The 19,289-nt window shown below is 37.5% G+C and overlaps 1 protein-coding gene across 1 annotated transcript in view; it reads left to right on the top strand.

The window, feature by feature from the left end:
* Nucleotides 1–6,545: 6,545 nt before the first annotated feature.
* The window catches only part of LOC139875432 (nucleotide pyrophosphatase/phosphodiesterase-like), a 26,296-nt gene continuing 13,552 nt past the window's right edge, over nt 6,546–19,289 (top strand). The window contains exon 1 of the mRNA XM_071862768.1: nt 6,546–6,862. Within this exon, the coding sequence (XP_071718869.1) occupies nt 6,546–6,862 (317 nt within the window). The remainder of the gene's footprint in view (nt 6,863–19,289) is intronic.

Below are 19,289 nucleotides of genomic sequence, written 5' to 3'. Positions count from 1 at the left end.
TGCTCAGGGCATGTGTGATCGATTTTGGAAACGGATGGGATAAATATCTACCATTAGCAGAATTCTCGTATAATAATAGTTATCATGCGAGCATTAAAGCTGCGCCATTCGAAGCATTGTACGGAAGGAAGTGTAGATCTCCTATTTGTTGGAATGAAGTAGGAGATCGACAATTAACTGGTCCCGAGATCATACATGAAACTACTGAAAAGATAGTACAAATCAAGGAGAGATTGAAAACAGCCCGTAGTCGCCAAAAGAGCTATGCCGATGTCCGAAGGAAACCATTAGAGTTTCAGATCGGTGACATGGTTATGCTAAAGGTGTCACCTTGGAAAGGTGTAATACGTTTCGGTAAAAGAGGTAAACTGAACCCAAGGTATGTAGGCCCGTTCAAGATCATCGAACGCATTGGACCGGTAGCTTATCGACTCGAGTTACCGCAACAACTCGCCGGAGTACATAATACATTTCACGTCTCGAACCTTAAGAAGTGTCTTGCAAAGGAAGACCTCACCATTCCTCTTGAAGAAATTCAAGTTGACGAGAAACTACAATTCATAGAAAAACCAATCGAGATCATGGATCGTGAAGTTAAACGGCTCAAGCAGAGCAACATACCGATCGTTAAAGTTCGTTGGAATGCACGAAGAGGTCCCGAGTTTACTTGGGAGCGAGAGGATCAAATGAAACAAAAATACCCGCATTTGTTTCCCGAAGACGCAAAATAGGTACGATTTTAAAATTTCGGGACGAAATTTATTTAACGGGTAGGTACTGTAATGACCCGGACTTTTTCGATCAATTTATACTTATAAGATTAATATTTACATAAATTAAACCTTACCAACATGATAAGCAATCTAAATTGTTGAGATTTATGTTTTTGAAAAGAGTTTTACACAACGTTTGACCGTCCAATTTGACCGATGATATCACGAACTATATAACATACGATAATTATACGTTTATGTATATATATGTATTTATATATATTTAACATGATCTAAGGATGTTTAACATCTCATTGGGTACTAATAACAATGAGTTATAAGTATATTTTGAAACTACTAACTTAAGTTTTCAAAACGATAACTATACGTAACGTTCTTCGACATAAATACTTATAACCTATAATACTTATACATGCATCGTATAGATATGTATTTTATCACTTTTAAAGGGCTTACATACATAAAACAATATAAGTATATTTACAAAAGATAGCTATATTTGAATCCTCGTTCCGTTTTCTCAAAGATTTCTACACGTATATCTAGGGTATATGTACCCGTATCATACGCAGCTTCTAGATGTATTTACTATTGGTATATACCAATAAAAATCTGCTCCTTAGCAGCCTTAAATGATTAAGAAACATGTGGAACCAACCATTTGTCAAGTAGCATGAATTATTTAGCAAGAAAACAAAGTTAGGTATCTTTTTTTTTCCTTTATAACCTAAAAACGTTTTTATGCATGCACACCATTTCTTCACCCCATTTTCTCATACTTACACTCCCATTTCTCTCTCAAAATACTCTTAACTTCATACTTGATCATCTCCAAGCATTTTCCCCATCATTTAGCTTCAAAAACAACCCTTAATCATCATAAGAAAAACCATACAAGAACACTTCAAGAATCCTTTCAAGAACACAAGTTTACTTCCAATCTTTCATCCAATTCCATCACTCTTTTGGTTCTAGGTTCTTACTCCTCTTTTACAGCAATCTTGTCCAAGTAACTTGAGGTAGTAACTTTGTTCATAACCTTATTCGATTCATATATATATAGCTATCTTATTTAATGGTATAAAATTTTAACAACAAGAACATAGTTTGAATGTTTTCAAACTTGTTTGCAAACTAAATAGATCCTTCTAACTTAACTTTTAAAATAATTCAAGACCTGTAATATAACTTAAATATATGCTAATTTAACAAGGTATAACTTGGTTTTTCAAAGAACACCTTAAAACTGAATCTACGGTGTCGGAGTGTAACCGGGGGCTGTTTTGGGTTGGATAATTAAAAACTATTTTGAACTTTGAATTGGAGGCTTATTTTCTGGAAAATTGATATTTACTATGAATATGTTAACACATAAAATTTTCATGATTTAACTCAAAGTATAAGTATTTTTAGAAAAATAATCATTTAAGGTTGTTTACATGATGGAAAATGATCAACTCCATAAGTTTCACTAAAGTTTGACCTATGACCTGTGATTTCGAATACAAACTAAGGTATTTACAGTTCATAGTCTTAAAGAGGGACTCGATCCAAGGAAGTGGCAAGTTGAATCAACGAAAACGGAGTTGTAACGAAGAAACTATGACCAAAACGAGATCGGATATCTAAGACTAGTTTAGCTACGAAAATAATTGGAGAAATTAAATAAATCACATCTTTTTAAAATAACATGATATTTTATATATATGTACTCATAATTTAATTTTATATGGTTCAGGATCACCCGTAAACAATACGAGAAGATTAATCATAAGATCCCATGATTGTACACAACACGTCATTTAACAACACCGGTACTTTATGTACGCAACACGTCATTTGACAACACCGGTACCGTGGGTCAAGATTAATCTCGACCAATACATATACGATGGGGGTTTTTATTTATTTCATTGGGGGTTTATTAAACACCTAAAAATGAACCATTAAAATTGAATTACTAACATCGGACTGCTAACTACGGACTAAGAAATTATTAAAACTATTAAAAGTATAAAAAGTATATATATGTGACGGTTGTTTAAAAAGAAAAGGTATTGATATATTATATATGGATAGGTTCGTGATATCAACCGGGAGACCAAGTCAAAATATATATATCTTCAAGACGAAAGTGAGTATATAGTCCCACTTTTAAACTCTAAATATTTCGGGATGAGAATACATGTATTTTATGTTTTACGTTATGGACACAAGTAACTGAAAAATATATTCTACGTTGAGTTGTACCACTGGCATACTTCCCTGTAGCTTGGTAACTGTTATTTACAGCGGTATTGTAAACGCGAATCCTGTTGATAGATCTATCGGGCCTGACAACCCCAACCGGACTGGACGACCAGTATTCAACGGTTGCACAGTACTTCGTTTTGTGACTACACTTGGTACGGTGTAGTAAGATTTCATAATAAAGGGAATATGCGACGTGATTAAATGTTAAGTATGGTTACCAAGTGCTCAACCACTTAGAATATTTTTATTAAAATGTTTATATATGAAATCTTGTGGTCTATATTTATATCGCTGCCGGCATTAAACCTATATCTCACCAACTTTATGTTGACGTTTTAAACATGTCTATTCTCAGGTGATAATTAGAAGCTTCCGCTGCATCATGTTGAATCTAAGCAGGATCTTGCGTACGCATATTTGTGTCAAAAATAAGACTGCATATCCAAGAACTTGTGTTGTAAAATATGCTAGAAATCGGGTTGTTATTATCATTTGTAAAGTTTGTAAGTCGCAGATTATCGCTAAACGATAATCATCTTTATTTTGTCCAAAGCTTGTATCAAAAATAAGGATCATGGTTTGTAATGTATAATATATGCAGTTTTTCTTTAAAAATGTCGCATATAGAGGTCAATACCTCGCAATGAAATCATACGTTATCTAACACGTTCTTATGGTTAAGGACGGGTTATGACAACCAACGCATAGAGGAGATCGAGAATTGCAACTTTCATGTTCAAGGTTTTATCAAAAATTGAAAAGTAAGAGTTATGGGATGGTGATGGTGGTCGACGAATGGAGCAGAGGGAGGAGGGAGTCGACTGCTTTCTTTTTGTGTGAGGGTTTCCCTAATTTTTGTTAAACATTCTAATTTATACTAACCCTAGTTCTCCTAAATTGCACATAAGTCCTCCTAGTTATCAAAATTCAACATAAAAGGGTGGGGAGCGGGGTGGTCAGCCGAATGGCCCATGTGGGGTATCCCCGAGCTCGTGTTTTGCAATTCCGTGTAATCGTGGTCCGTTTTAAGTGTCGTTTAGTCGTACCGAGGGCCCGGAACGCTAACCCGATCGTTAAACGCAACCAATCGTTTAATTTATTAAAAACCCAATAAATTAAATATTTTAAAAAAGTTAATAATCAATAAAATTAATTATTAAAATAAATCCGAGCGTTTCGTTGCTCAAAAGGTAGTTATCAAAAGCGTATCGTTTTAATCGTATTTCATCATCCGAAATATTTATTTGAATTAATATCCACCCATATTAATTATTATAACCCTCCAAAGATCAAGTACGCATTTATTACACGTAAACGCACAAAAGTTAAATAAGCGCCGTTAAATAAACTAACGGAAGGTTAACGGAAGTAACGGAAAAAGCAGGGTTGTTACAGTTGGCTATGCGGTCGACCGTGCCTTTGACCGTGTTTGTTGCTGAACTTTTAATTCTATTCTTTTAAGCTATGTTTGACTTGGTCATTTGCAAGATAAAGTATGGATTAGTGACCTTCCATGTTTTATGTTAAGATGTCGGTCATCACTTATGCATATGTATGTGTCATCATCAAAACATATTCTTTGGTTAATCATCATACTATTCTTTGGTTAATCATTATACTTAACTTTGTCGTTTAGTTCATTAACCAACATTCAACCAACATATACATATACATATACATATACATATACATATACATATACATATACATATACATATACATATACATATACATACATACATACATACATACATACATACATACACATATATATATATATATGTATGTATATATATATATATATATATAATAGAACCGAGGTTCCGGTTTAGCAACAATGATGATCTGTAGTAAGAGTACTTGGTCACAGACGATCAAAACTCAATTACACACACTATGTTCGTTCTAAAAGATCTGAACGAATACTACAAAGCGAACACAATAAGAATTACAATTGAAATCTCGAAGACATAAAAAACCAACCTTAAGCCTACAACACATATACATAAACTCGACCCCGTATTCAACCTCGCAATTTCACTCCTCTGAAATCGCCAAATCAAACCATTCACCGGGCAACCCAAGAACACCTAAGCCGATGCCTATTTACCGAAGTCAACACCGCGACAACAACATCAAGCCCACAGAAGACCCGATGACGAGTAAATGGAATGAATGAACCAAACTAGCAGCAAAGGAACATTACCAATGCAAACTCAAACCATATAGGCACCAGTCATCTCTACCAAGTTTTCGAAGGACATTTACAAACCCCTAGGTTCAAACAGTCATAAATTTTAAGCAGCCGGCCAACAGCAGCTCGCTTCCGCCAACAAATGTCGTCAACAGCATCATCAGCTACCCAAGTCTTCGTCAGCCGTTGAAGCCACTAGACATCCACCAATAGTAGCAAGCAACAACCATTAACCTCTACTTGCCGCCACCCACAGCCACCAAGAACCGGCAATAACTACTAGTAACCACCTAAGGCCCGTTATCAGTTGCCATCCACCTCCAGTAATCGATGGCAGCAGGCCAACCACCGAACACTGCCGGATTTCAGGACATATATACGCACACCTGCAGCCAACTAAATCGACCCCAAACCCAGACCAACTCGAAGTACGACTAAGAGAGTTGTAGAGTTCTGTCGGAACTCGTCGCCTACAACCGCAAAAGAGAAAAACGGTAGCAAGCGACTGAGGAGACGACCAAGAGGCCAGCGCAACCCCACCGGAACAGCGAACAACCTATCAAACACCCCAAAAAACACAAAAAGCTCCCGGAACCCGTGCAAGGAAAACTCGAATTCGCCGCCTGGTCGCTGTAAGTGAGGCCGAAAATGACGAACGGATAATAACCATCGCCAAGAAAATGGAACAAGCGGCGTACCTTATTGAACGGAAAGCGGAAAGGCCGAATCACCATCGAAAGGCAGATCTAAGAGAGAAATGGCGGCATAACAAAATTTAGGGCAACAAAAAAAATGAGGGGTTACAGTACGGAGAGAAAAATTGGAGAGGAGAGAGAAGGTTGTTTGCAATCAGTTCTATGGTTGTTGTTGTATAGTTTTGTGGTTTGTTAATAATGTCTCTTGTCTTTTTAAGAAGAAAAAAATTAATAAGTAAAAAGCTTATACTCTGCCGTCTAATAAGTATTGTCCACTATTTTTTTGCGATTTCTCAAAATAATTGGTCACTTCCATAAATGATAAAGAATAATGTAATAAAGTATTTTTGTGCGCATACTCTATAGATGTAAAACAAAACAAAAAATTTGATTAAAAGTAAAGAGTAAAACTAAAAAATTAATAAAAATATTACGCTTAAAATCTGTGTTTTTTTATCTGGATTGATACAATTTCCTTTGACCTTCTTTAATAATTTAATTCATTCGTTAGTGCATTGATTACTTACTTTCTTTACATCCAAACACATTAATGTATGAATAGCTCCAAATTCATTCAAGAGAACATTAAAAACATGTACATTATGACTACCCAACAAAACCACATACAACACAACACCCACAAAATACTTCAAGCAGTTTATTTTCTCAATGGAACTACCAAAATCATCTTTACTGTTTATGTTTCTCTTCACTTGTACCGTTATAGATTTTGTTTCCTCTTCATCATTGCATATGGCTTTTGAAAACTCTATGACCGAGTTGGGTAACTATACTGCTTTATCAGATTTTCGGCTAGTTAATAGACGCAATCTCAAGATTTGTCGTGACGCCGGCCCTTATGTCCATGTCAGTGCTAGTTTGACGTCCGATCTTTCTGATGAGCAATATGTCATGGTTAACGTCACAGGTGTTATAAAGCCCTCAGAAAGTGATTGGGTTGCAATGATCTCACCATCACACTCCAGGTAAGTTAAAACATACTCCCTCCGTCCCAGATTAATTGTCCCCAAACAAAAAAACACACAGTTTAAGAAATGTTATTATCACACTGTACTTTTTCTGTACTTTTTTCTTACTTTACTGTTTTACCTTCAACTAATTAATTAGAAATCTCTCTCACCTTTGTAATTTAATTAATTCTGACAATATTGTAAACTTTATCAAATTTGTTTTTCATATTTGGAAGTGGATAATTAATTTGGGACGTCCGAAAAAGGAATACTGGACAATTAATTCGGGACGGAGGGAGTATAAATCTTAAATTAATATCAATATTATTACGATTACCAATGTTATACAAAATGTGTGCAAAAAATATATTTCACTGATATGATTTAATTACAAGATAATGTAACTTTTATACAACTTAAAACTGATATTAAATGTTATATAAATTACATTTAAAGAAATTAATTATTTTGACTTTCCATTTACGTAAATTATAAGTAGAAAAGCAAAAAATATAAGTAAAAAAAAGTCGATTATGTAATGCGGTTCGATTTCCGCTCAAAAATGCGTGTATACGTAAAAAATGATCGGGTAAGTAGGTTGTTCTTGATTTTCAAATACTTACTTTAAAAAGAATTAACTTTTTAATATGTTATAAATGAATGATGAATGAATATATGATTCCCGATTTCCTTCTATCAAGCATAAACACGTGATATTTTTAATATATATTTTTTGTTTTTTTAACTTTTGAACTCTATCAAGCTCAAGACTTTAAGACTTTATGTACCATGTATTTGTTGCAAAGAGGTGGCTCAAAGTGCTACATTTAACTTCTAGAGAACGTTAAAAAAGAAGAAGAAAAAAAAATTTTGAATTGTTTGTTTTCAGGTGAAACTTGATAAATTTAAAATGGTCCTAAAACACTCGGTTAGACAAATACAAAGGAATACTTTTTAATAGAAATCCCGCAATAACAGACATGAACAACAATTTTTTTTTTTTTTTTTTGTAAGATTTCAAATTAATAAGAAATCGTAAATAAATAAATTGTTAAGATGATACTTTTCAAGGAATGTAATCTCTATGATTAGCTGAAAACTTAAAGGGACCTCACGCTTCCATTCTATCTTAGGTTCTAGCCCGCCTGATCTAGTCAACTAACCCATCACAAAGATCAACCAAAAGCGATCCCTGTCTTGTTTATCCAACTAGCTTTTCCCCGTCGTACTCAAATTCTATTTGTGACAGCTCCTTCGGCTACTTCTGTTTTTCTCTTCATTGAACTTGACGAAGTTTTTATTGGTAAAAGCATTATGTTTTCTAGCCATTCTATTTATATGGTTGGAAATTATCTAAAAAATTCACAAAATCTCGATTAGATCTGCAATATATATATATATATATATATATATATATATATATATATATATATATATATATATATATATATATATATATATTAGATCTGCAAATATCTCGACTATATAGTCGCATATTGCAAATATCTCACAAATCACAGGACCCGGCTTGGGATATGCAATTCTCGATTTGAAATTCAGGTGTCAAACGATCGTCATTCGCAAACGTCTTCGCAAATCGCAAGATAATTCTTGAGACTTGCGAGAGCATTTTTTGCAAAACAAGATTGATTTTTTTGACTAATTTGTTATAACATGTTTAAAAAAGGTGTTCTATTTAATACCTCTAAAATTAACACACTTTTTTTTTTGTTTTAGTTGGGTGATACTTTGTCGGGGTTTGATAATGATTTTTAATGATGTATTCGTTATTGTTTTCATTTTTCTTTTCAATGATTTAGGGACGTTGTTAGTTGGTTGATGTATTTAGGTATGTAAGACCCTAATCAGTTTGTACAGCAGTGTAAATATATTACATAGAGTGTGGGTGATGTTGTGCAGTTAAACAGAAGTCACTGAGTGAGCTGAGCCTAGTGCGCGCCGCGCACACTAAAGGGAGCGCGCCGCGCACCCCTTACTGTAGCAGGGTTTCAGCTTTTTAAATCAGATATTTTGATGGGCATTTTGGTAAATTCACTTATGGACGGGTTAAAGACAGATAGGTCAGTTTGTGGAGCACCATTACTCCATTATCAACAACCTTATCACTTTAACTTTAATTCTAGAGAGAGATTGTGATTTTTGAGAGAGAAAGCTTAAATCCAAGAGGAAGGAGCTTGTTTTGGGTTAAAGTTCAAGCATTAAAGTCGTTCATCTTATCTCTAGCTTCGTTGTGGTAGTTTTGGTATGTTCTAATTTTATTTTCCTTACTTTGATTTAGTGTAAGGGTTAGGGTTTGAGTAAATGATGAACACAAAACCCATTATTGGTGATTTTGGGTGTTCTTGGGTAAAATTGAGTCTTAAATACTAATTGGTGACTAGTCTAGGGTTTCAAAGTATTAAATGATGTTTATGAACCCTAATTGGTGAGTTAATTGCTAACACACCTAGTTAATTAGTAAATGGGTGTTGGTTAGTTAGTGGATGACCCGAAATGGGTGTGTTGTCTTAAAATGGTTATTTGGGTGATAAATTGACCTAGTTTGGAAAGATGGGTATGAATTACCCTAATTATGTATTATTTGGTGTTGTTGGACCTTAATCACTAGCTTTTAAGTGATTAGTGGTGGTCTTGACTTTAATTGGGAAGTTTTGGTATAAATGGGCGATTTAATACATTAAGTCATTAAATGCTCATGTGTAAGTGTTAGTATTGAGTCCACTTAGCTTATGTGTTGATCAAGTACTTATTATATTAGGTACTTTGCTTTGAAGCTTGTGGAGGTTGAAATCATAATCTAATTATTAAGGTGCGTGGAATAATTATATGCGTATGTATATAATGTATCTATTTGTTGTAGCGTGAAAGGTGTAGTGTCGAGGTGTTAAGACACCACGTTTCACATGAAGGGTGTAGCATCGAGGTGTTAAGATGCCACTCGGGTGTAGCATCGAGGTGTTAAGATGCCACCTAGGAGTGTAGTGTCGAGGTGTTAAGACACCACTCCGTAAAATAATGAATGTTGCATCGAGGTGTTAAGATGCCACTCGGGATGATGTGCCGAGGTGTTAAGGTGCCACCCTAAGGGTTAGTGGTGCGAGGTGTTAAGTGCCGTAATGGATGTTATGAACACCGATGGCGTTTTCGAGAGCGCCGTTCCCTTGTACTATTGGTCGACCATGGTTACTTGTGTTGTAAGCATATTATATCATTTCGAGTTATATTATTATGCGGTTGTTGCTAGCTTGTGGTATTGGAGATTATAGCTTGTTAATGTGACGATAAGCTAATTGTGTTGCTAGCATGTTTGCGGTTTGTGTAAGTGTATGCAAGTAGGTATAATTATATATGTATTCGTATAATTATTGCATTCACTAAGCTTTGCTTACCCTCTCGTTGTTTACCATTTTATAGATTCGGTTTTGGACAAAGGTAAGGGCATCGTATTGGACTAGAGATCCCGCTTGATGCTAGGGGACGCTTTTGGCTTTAGTAGCTCTTGGAGTTTGACCGGTAGTTGGGTAGTTTAATCCCAAACGCCATACTCATTGTGTAGTTTGGAACTTAAACTTTTTGGTGATCGAAACTCTAAACTTGTATTAAACTTGTATTTTGGGTCGTGTGGGCCCCGCTTGTAAAACATCATTTTTATGTTTGATTCGTGTTAGTTTTACATATACAAGTTTGTTGTGAAAAGCGTTCGGTCTAAAAATGTCGGGAAGTGGTCCATCTTTTTTAGTGTTAAAAACAGTTCGGACAGAAGCTGGAATGCTCTGTGCGCGCCGCGCACTACAGGGGATGCGCGCCGCGCACTCTCCTTTCCAGCAGCTTTTAAATTTTTTTTTTTTTTGGGACTGTTTATGGTCGGTTATCGGGTTGGGTTGTTACAAGTGGTATCAGAGCATGGTCTAAGGGATTTAGGCGACTTGAGATAGGTGCCTAGACTTAGACCTTATTGTGTGAGCGTTTTATGCGGGACTTGTAGGACTTTGTGTCTAATCGGGAATTGTTAGTGCATTGGTTTATGAGAATTAACCTTGTGCTAATTGTTTGTGTTGTGTTTAGCAAGCATCAAGCGAGATAGGTGTTGTACTAGCGAGTTAATGCGACGTGCTCGCGTAGTAATGACTAGCTACCATTATTACGGGCGCAAGTCGTGTTAAACAAGCAATGTACGACGATTGTTCAGCGAGATGGAGTAGTGTGGCATATATGTATATACACATGTAATTGTCCTTTCGTTTTGTGGTTTAACCTATTTCGTTTTATAGAATGAAGACGAGAAACGGTCCCGATCATGATAACGGAAGTACAAGCGAGGACGCCGAGTTTTCGGCCAAGGTTGAGGCCGTCTTTAAAAAGTTAAAAGCGGATTTTCTTACGGACGTCTGAAAGGTCTTTCAAGATTCGGTTGATGAGCAAATAACCGATCTAATTAATGAACGAATGAAGGCCACTATCGAAGAGGCCCTTGACGCTAGGAATATCTATCCTCGCGGTGAAGGAGGCGAAGGAAGGCGGGACTTCCACTACAAGAACTTCAAGGATGCTCAACCCCCGATGTTTAATGGGGTGCGGGATCCTTTAAAAAGTACATGTTGTATCTCCGATATTGAGGGAGCTTTCCGTACCGCGGAATGTCCTCCCGAAAAGAAGACGAGGTATGGTGCTAGCATGTTACGCGAAGAAGCTAAGTTGTGGTGGGACGATAAAATCAACTTGTATGGTGAAGAACAATGTATGGGCTTGACTTGGGAAGAGTTCAAGAAAGAATTTTTCAAAGAATACCGAACTTCTTCCGACCTCGATAGAATCCGGGACGAGTTGCACCATTTGCAACAAGGTTCCATGGATTTGGTTACCCTCAAGTCTACATTCTTGGCAAAGACTCGTTTTTGCCCGGAATATGTGGGTGATGATCATAAGCTCATGAAGGATTTCTACCGTACTTTGAATGATGAGTACAAGGGGAAGATTAGTCGGGGTATGGCTAAGTCTTTTGATGAATTGTTCGAGTTGGCTCGGGGTTTTGAGCCGGAGGTTCCAAGAAAGAGTGATTTCATGTTTTCCAAAAGAAAGTTTGAAGGTTTTAGTTACTCTAACGCCTCAAGCAAGAAGAGCAAGAGCAAGAGGGGGGCCGAAAGTGTCAATAGTGCAAAGAAGGGCACTACCGGTGGGTTTTCTTATACGTGCTACAATTGTGGGCAACCGGGTCACATGGCTCGTGAGTGTCCGAAACCATCTTCCGAAAACAAAGTCACTTGTTTTAATTGCGGCAAAGAGGGGCATAAGAAGCCGGAGTGTCCTGATTTGCGAAATGATAATGTGAAGCGGTTAGAGAAAGCGGCGGGTACGGCTAGGGGTCGCAACTATTTGATGACCAATGATGAAGCCAAACAATCGCACGAAGTTGTCTCAGGTACTTACATGGTTAATTCTAATTCGGCAAGGATTCTTTTCGATAGCGGTGCAAATTTGTCGTTTGTGTCTCCTAAATTCGTGCCTAAACTTAATAGGCCGTTAGCTAAGTTAATTCGTCCGATAGAAGTCGAAATAGCGAACGGCAAGACGGTGCTAGTGGTTGATGTGTGTGAAAATTGTGATGTTGTGTTTGGTGCCGAAACCTTTAAAATTGATCTTATTCCAATGACCTTGGGCGACTTTGATATTGTCGTTGGTATGGATTGGCTCGATCGTTATAGAGCCGATATTGCATGCCATGATAAGTTTATTCGTGTGAAGACCCTAAGTGGGGGAGAGTTAATTATTCATGGTGATAAGCGAAGGAGACCGGTGCCGATATGCATTTTTGCACGGGCACGTCGTTTTGTTTTTAGTGGTGGCATGGCTTTCCTTGCTCATGTTGTTGATACTCGTAATGAGCCACCACCTATTCGTGAAATTCCGGTTGTTAGTGAATTCGAAGACGTTTTTCCGGACGAATTACCGGGTGTTCCGGCGGAAAGACAAGTTGAGTTTCGTATTGAGTTGGTTCCGGGAGCTACTCCCATTGCTAAAACTCCTTAGCACCAACGGAAATGCAAGAGTTGTTAAATCAAACCCAAGAGTTGCTCAAGAAGGGTTTTATTCGACCGAGTGCTTCGCCATGGGGCGCTCCGGTGTTATTTGTGAAGAAGAAAGATGGTAGTATGCGTATGTGCATTGATTACCGTGAGTTGAATAAAGTGACGATCAAGAATCGTTATCCATTACCTAGGATTGACGATTTATTTGATCAACTTCATGGTGCAACGTATTTCTCTAAGATCGACCTACGGTCCGGCTATCACCAAATGCGGGTCTGTGAGGAAGACATAGAGAAAACGGCTTTTCGAACGCGTTACGGGCATTATGAGTTTGTAGTTATGCCCTTTGGTCTTACGAATGCACCGGCGGCATTCATGGATCTTATGAACCGAGTGTGCCAACCTATGTTGGACAAGTCGGTAATAGTGTTCATTGACGACATACTAGTCTACTCGAAAAGTATGAACGAACATGAACATCATTTGCGTGAAGTATTGAAGACGCTACGAAAGGAGAAGTTGTATGCAAAGTTCTCCAAATGTGAATTTTGGCTAAGGGAAGTTCAATTCCTTGGTCATATTGTGAACGAAAACGGTATTCAAGTAGATCCGGGGAAGATCGAGACGGTGAAGAGTTGGGGACGACCGACTACGCCTACGGAAACCCGAAGTTTTCTCGGATTGGCCGGTTATTATCGTCGGTTTATTCAAGATTTTTCTAAGATCGCTTCTTCGTTGACGAAATTGACAAGGAAGAATGCGAGGTTTGTTTGGGAGAACGAGCAAGAAATTGCTTTTCAATTGTTAAAAGAGAAGTTGTGTCAAGCACCGGTGTTAGTGTTACCGGAAGGTGTTGAAGACATGGTGGTTTATTGTGATGCTTCCTTAAATGGTCTCGGGTGTGTTCTAATGCAAAGAGGTAAAGTCATCGCTTATGCCTCTCGACAATTAAAGGAACATGAAACGAGGTATCCGACTCATGAACTTGAGTTGGCGGCGGTTGTGCATGCGTTGAAAATTTGGCGCCATTACTTGTATGGTGTCAAGTGTACGATTTATTCGGATCATAAGAGTTTGAAACATCTCTTTAATCAACGACATTTGAATTATCGCCAACGTTGGTGGATGGATGTGGTGAAAGACTATGACTGTGAGATACTTTATCATCCGGGTAAGGCGAACGTTGTCGCGGATGCGTTGAGTCGAAAGAGTCAACATCCGGCGATACGAGTTGGATCTTTACGTTTGATTATTATCAACGATTTTCTTGAAAAGCTTGGTGAGATTCAAATAGAGGCTTATGTTCACAACAAGCATACGGAGCAAATCGTGGGCCAATCGGAGTTTATTACTATGGGTCCGCGTGGTTTGTTGTCTTTTCAAGGAAGGGTGTGGGTGCCTAAGATGGGTGATTACGACGAGTGCTACTTGATGAAGCACATAAGTCAAAATATTCTATTCATTCGGGCGCGACGAAAATGTATCTTGACTTGAAGAAAGATTATTGGTGGCCGGGCATGAAGCGTGATGTTGTGAAGTATGTTGAGCAATACGTTACGTGTTTGCAAGTAAAAGCCGAACACCAAAAGCCATATGGTAAATTGCAACCGTTAGAAATTCAGAAATGGAAATGGGAGCACATTACCATGGATTTCATAACAAAGTTACCTAAGACGGCGAGAACCCAATTCGATTCGATTTGGGTTATAGATGACCGATTGACAAAAAGCGCTTTGTTTCTTCCCATTAAAGAAGCGATATCGTCGGAGACCTTGGCTAAGTTGTTTATCAAGGAAGTGGTCGCTCGACATGGGGTTTCTATATCTATTATTTCGGATCGAGATACCCGTTTTACTTCTCGATTTTGGGAAAAGTTTCATGAGGATATGGGTACACAATTGAAGTTGAGCACGACGTATCATCCTCAAACTGACGGTCAAACCGAACGTACGAACCAAACTTTGGAAGATATGTTACGGGCGTGCATTATTGATTTCGGTGGTAGTTGGGACGAGCATTTGCCTTTGGTGGAATTCTCGTACAATAATAGTTATCATACTAGTATCGGGATGCCACCTTATGAGATGCTTTACGGGCGGAGGTGTCGAACTCCCATTTGTTGGGGAGAAGTGGGTCAAAGAGAAATCGGGAGTACCGATTTGGTTTTAGAGACGAATAACAAGATTGATATTATTCGGGAACATTTAAGAAAGGCTCAAGATAGACAAAAGTCGTATGCCGACAAACGTAGATGAACGATCGAATTTCAAGAAGGCGATATGGTGATGCTTAAGGTTTCGCCATGGAAGGGTATTATTCGATTTCAAAAACGGGGAAAGTTAGCTCCTCAGTTTATTGGTCCCTTTAAAGTTTCAGCTCGTGTTGGTGAAGTCGCGTATCGTTTGGAATTACCCGAAGAGCTTGCGGGGATTCATAATACATTTCATGTTTCCCATCTCCGTAAGTATCTTGCGGATGATTCATCATGGGTGCCGTTAGACGAAATTAAGCTAAACAATAAGTTAGAGTATATTGAGGAGCCGATTGCTTTACTCGATGAGAAGGTCAAAAGGTTGAGGCATAAAGAGGTTAGGACTTTTAAATTTCAATGGCGTCGTAGTAAGGGTTCCGAGTTTACCTGGGAGCCCGAAGAATTCGTGTTGGTTTATCTTCCCTCTTGTCATGCGGCTTGGATCGCGAGGGCGCGCTCCGAATAAGTGGGGGAGAGTTGTAAGACCCTAATCAGTTTGTACAGCAGTGTAAATATATTACATAGAGTGTGGGTGATGTTGTGCAGTTAAACAGAAGTCACTGAGTGAGCTGAGCCTAGTGAACGCCGCGCACACTAAAGGGAGCGCGCCGCGCACCCCTTACTGTAGCCGGGTTCCAGCTTTTTAAATCAGATATTTTGATGGGCATTTTGGTAAATTCACTTATGGACGGGTTAAAGACAGATAGGTCAGTTTGTGGAGCACCATTACTCCATTATCAACAACCTTATCACTTTAACTTTAATTCTAGAGAGAGATTGTGATTTTTGAGAGAGAAAGCTTAAATCCAAAAGGAAGGAGCTTGTTTTAGGTTAAAGTTCAAGCATTAAAGTCGTTCATCTTATCTCTAGCTTCGTTGTGGTAGTTTTGGTATGTTCTAATTTTATTTTCCTTACTTTAATTTAGTGTAAGGGTTAGGGTTTGAGTAAATGATGAACACAAAACCCATTATTGGTGATTTTGGGTGTTCTTGGGTAAAATTGAGTCTTAAATACTAATTGGTGACTAGTCTAGGGTTTCAAAGTATTAAATGATGTTTATGAACCCTAATTGGTGAGTTAATTGCTAACACACCTAGTTAATTAGTAAATGGGTGTTGGTTAGTTAGTGGATGACCCGAAATGAGTGTGTTGTCTTAAAATGGTTATTTGGGTGATAAATTGACCTAGTTTGGAAAGATGGGTATGAATTACCCTAATTATGTATTAGTTGGTGTTGTTAGACCTTAATCACTAGCTTTTAAGTGATTAGTGGTGGTCTTGACTTTAATTGGGCGGTTTTGGTATAAATGGGCGATTTAATACATTAATTCATTAAATGCTCATGTGTAAGTGTTAGTATTGAGTCCACTTAGCTTGTGTGTTGATCAAGTACTTATTATATTAGGTACTTTGCTTTGAAGCTTGTGGAGGTTGAAATCGTCATCTAATTATTAAGGTGAGTGGAATAATTATATGCGTATGTATATAATGTATCTATTTGTTGTAGCGTGAAAGGTGTAGTGTCGAGGTGTTAAGACACCATGTTTCACGTGAAGGGTGTAGCATCGAGGTGTTAAGATGCCACTCGGGTGTAGCATCGAGGTGTTAAGATGCCACCTAGGAGTGTAGTGTCGAGGTGTTAAGACACCACTCCGTAAAATAATGAGTGTTGCATCGAGGTGTTAAGATGCCACTCGGGGTGATGTGCCGAGGTGTTAAGGTGCCACCCTAGGGGTTAGTGGTGCGAGGTGTTAAGTGCCCTAATGGATGTTATGAACACCGATGGCGTTTTCGCGAGCACCGTTCCCTTGTACTATTGGTCGACCATGGTTACTTGTGTTGTAAGCATATTATATCATTTCGAGTTATATTATTATGCGGTTGTTGCTAGCTTGTGGTATTGGAGATTATAGCTTGTTAATGTGACGATAAGCTAATTGTGTTGCTAGTATGTTTGCGGTTTGTGTAAGTGTATGCAAGTAGGTATAATTATATATGTATTCGTATAATTATTGCATTCACTAAGCTTTGCTTACCCTCTCGTTGTTTACCATTTTATAGGTTCGGTTTTGGACAGAGGTAAGGGCATCGTATTGGACTAGAGATCCCGCTTGATACTAGGGGACGCTTTTGGCTTTAGTAGCTCTTGGAGTTTGACCGGTAGTTGGGTAGTTTAATCCCAAACGCCATGCTCATTGTGTAGTTTGGAACTTAAACTTTTTGGTGGTCGAAACTCTAAAATTGTATTAAACTTGTATTTTGGGTCGTGTGGGCCCCGCTTGTAAAACATCATTTTTATGTTTGATTCGTGTTAGTTTTACATATATAAGTTTGTTGTGAAAAGCGTTCGGTCTAAAAATGTCGGGAAGTTGTCCATCTTTTTGAGTGTTAAAAACAGTTCGGACAGAAGCTGGAATGCTCTGTGCGCGCCGCGCACTACAGGGGATGCGCGCCGCGCACTCCCCTGTCCAGCAGCTTTTAAATTTTTTTTTTTTGGGACTGTTTATGGTCGGTTATCGGGTTGGGTTGTTACAAGGTAGTATTGGAGTTTTTGGAGTTTTAATTGTAGTGATTATCAGTGGCGGAAGCAGAAATTTTTTTCATCGAGGTTTAAATGTTTTAAGCGTTCACATTCACTATAATTTTTTTTTTCTTCCATTCTTCCACGAAAACACAAACTTCTAGGTCATGGGCATTTGGGTTGAAGGCAAAATCTAGAGGCTTTTGAGGCTAAATCAAATTTTAAGCTTAAAAATTTTAAATCTACTGGGATAAAATTAAAAAATCCAAAATTTTAACAATGGATATTTCAAATCCACTAAGGGGTGCCACCCCTGCCTCTATGTAGTTATGCAAATGATGGTCAAATGTTGGTTTCAACTGGCTTGCTTAGCTCGTCTTCTTCGTTACGAATTCTCCATGTTGGATCCCTTTAGCATGTTGCTTCTTCTTCAGGTCTTTTTCCCGCGTCTCACTGAAACACCATCCAGACTGGATGACTCGCCAGGACTTTATGTCTCTTCGACATTTGGCCTTGGTTTCCTGCTTCCTGGTCTCAGTGTGTTTGTCTCCTTATTCAACGACTACATATATCTGGAGACCTGTTTTGTCCTTAAACGCATAAAAAACTGATGCACCCAACTGTTACAGTAAAAATATTGAAGCTATTACAGACACCCGAAATAGTCTCGGTTTCTTTACTTCTCGGTTTCTTTCGTTTCTCCGTTTCCTTCGCTTAAATCCTCTGAATCAATCTATCTATACGTAGGTGATAAATAATAAATCAAAAACAAAATTAGATAGATACATACCAATATCATTGCATTAAGCAAACTTAGAAACCTGAATCAAAGATAAGCTTCAATTACTTAAAGCTATTATAAAAAAACAGCTAATTGAAGTTTAGTTCTTCAATAAATCAATTCTTCAAGCAGAACAAAAAAATACGGTACCAATAAGGCATAATTGAATTGTAATAAGGGTTTTGAGAACCATGATTGACGTTATAGATGTCGATAGTTGTGATTGGCTTGTAGTTATGATTTTGATGTTTGAGAAGACTGAATTGTGGTAGGATTGGATTACAAAAATTGATTACAAATCGAATTGCAATAGAGTTTGTCAATGGATTAGAGTTGGAGAAAACGTTTTGGAGAAAACGGACGCGCTCACTCATGTACCAAACTCAATTGTTTGCAAACTAGTCCGGGTCCGGCACGCGCGATGCAACGAGTGCTTTCGGCCTGCGTATTCATATTTAACGCGCTCACTCATGTACCAAACTCAATTGTTTGCAAATATATCGAGAGAACTTCATCTAATGGTTGTAGTCCATTATGATTTTTTAATCTAAGGGTTTAAACTCTTCCAAATAAGCTTTTTTCAAAAATGCTTTGCTAATTATCACTTTGTTATTGGTATAATATATAAAGAAGATATGTAAAAAAAATGATTATGATTATATATATATATATATATATATATATATATATATATATATATATATATATATATATATATATATATATAGTGGTAGGATCAAGAGGGAAGTAACCATTCGGGGGGAAGCAAAAACTTTTTTTTTTTCATTTTTTGAAAAAACTTTGTTCACGAACATTATAGATGAGATGAAAATATGAACATT

This window comes from Rutidosis leptorrhynchoides, chromosome 11, assembly GCF_046630445.1.
Source record: "Rutidosis leptorrhynchoides isolate AG116_Rl617_1_P2 chromosome 11, CSIRO_AGI_Rlap_v1, whole genome shotgun sequence".
NCBI lineage: Eukaryota > Viridiplantae > Streptophyta > Magnoliopsida > Asterales > Asteraceae > Rutidosis > Rutidosis leptorrhynchoides.
Note: the sequence above shows the minus strand (reverse complement) of the source record. Positions and strands in the feature narration are given on the sequence as shown.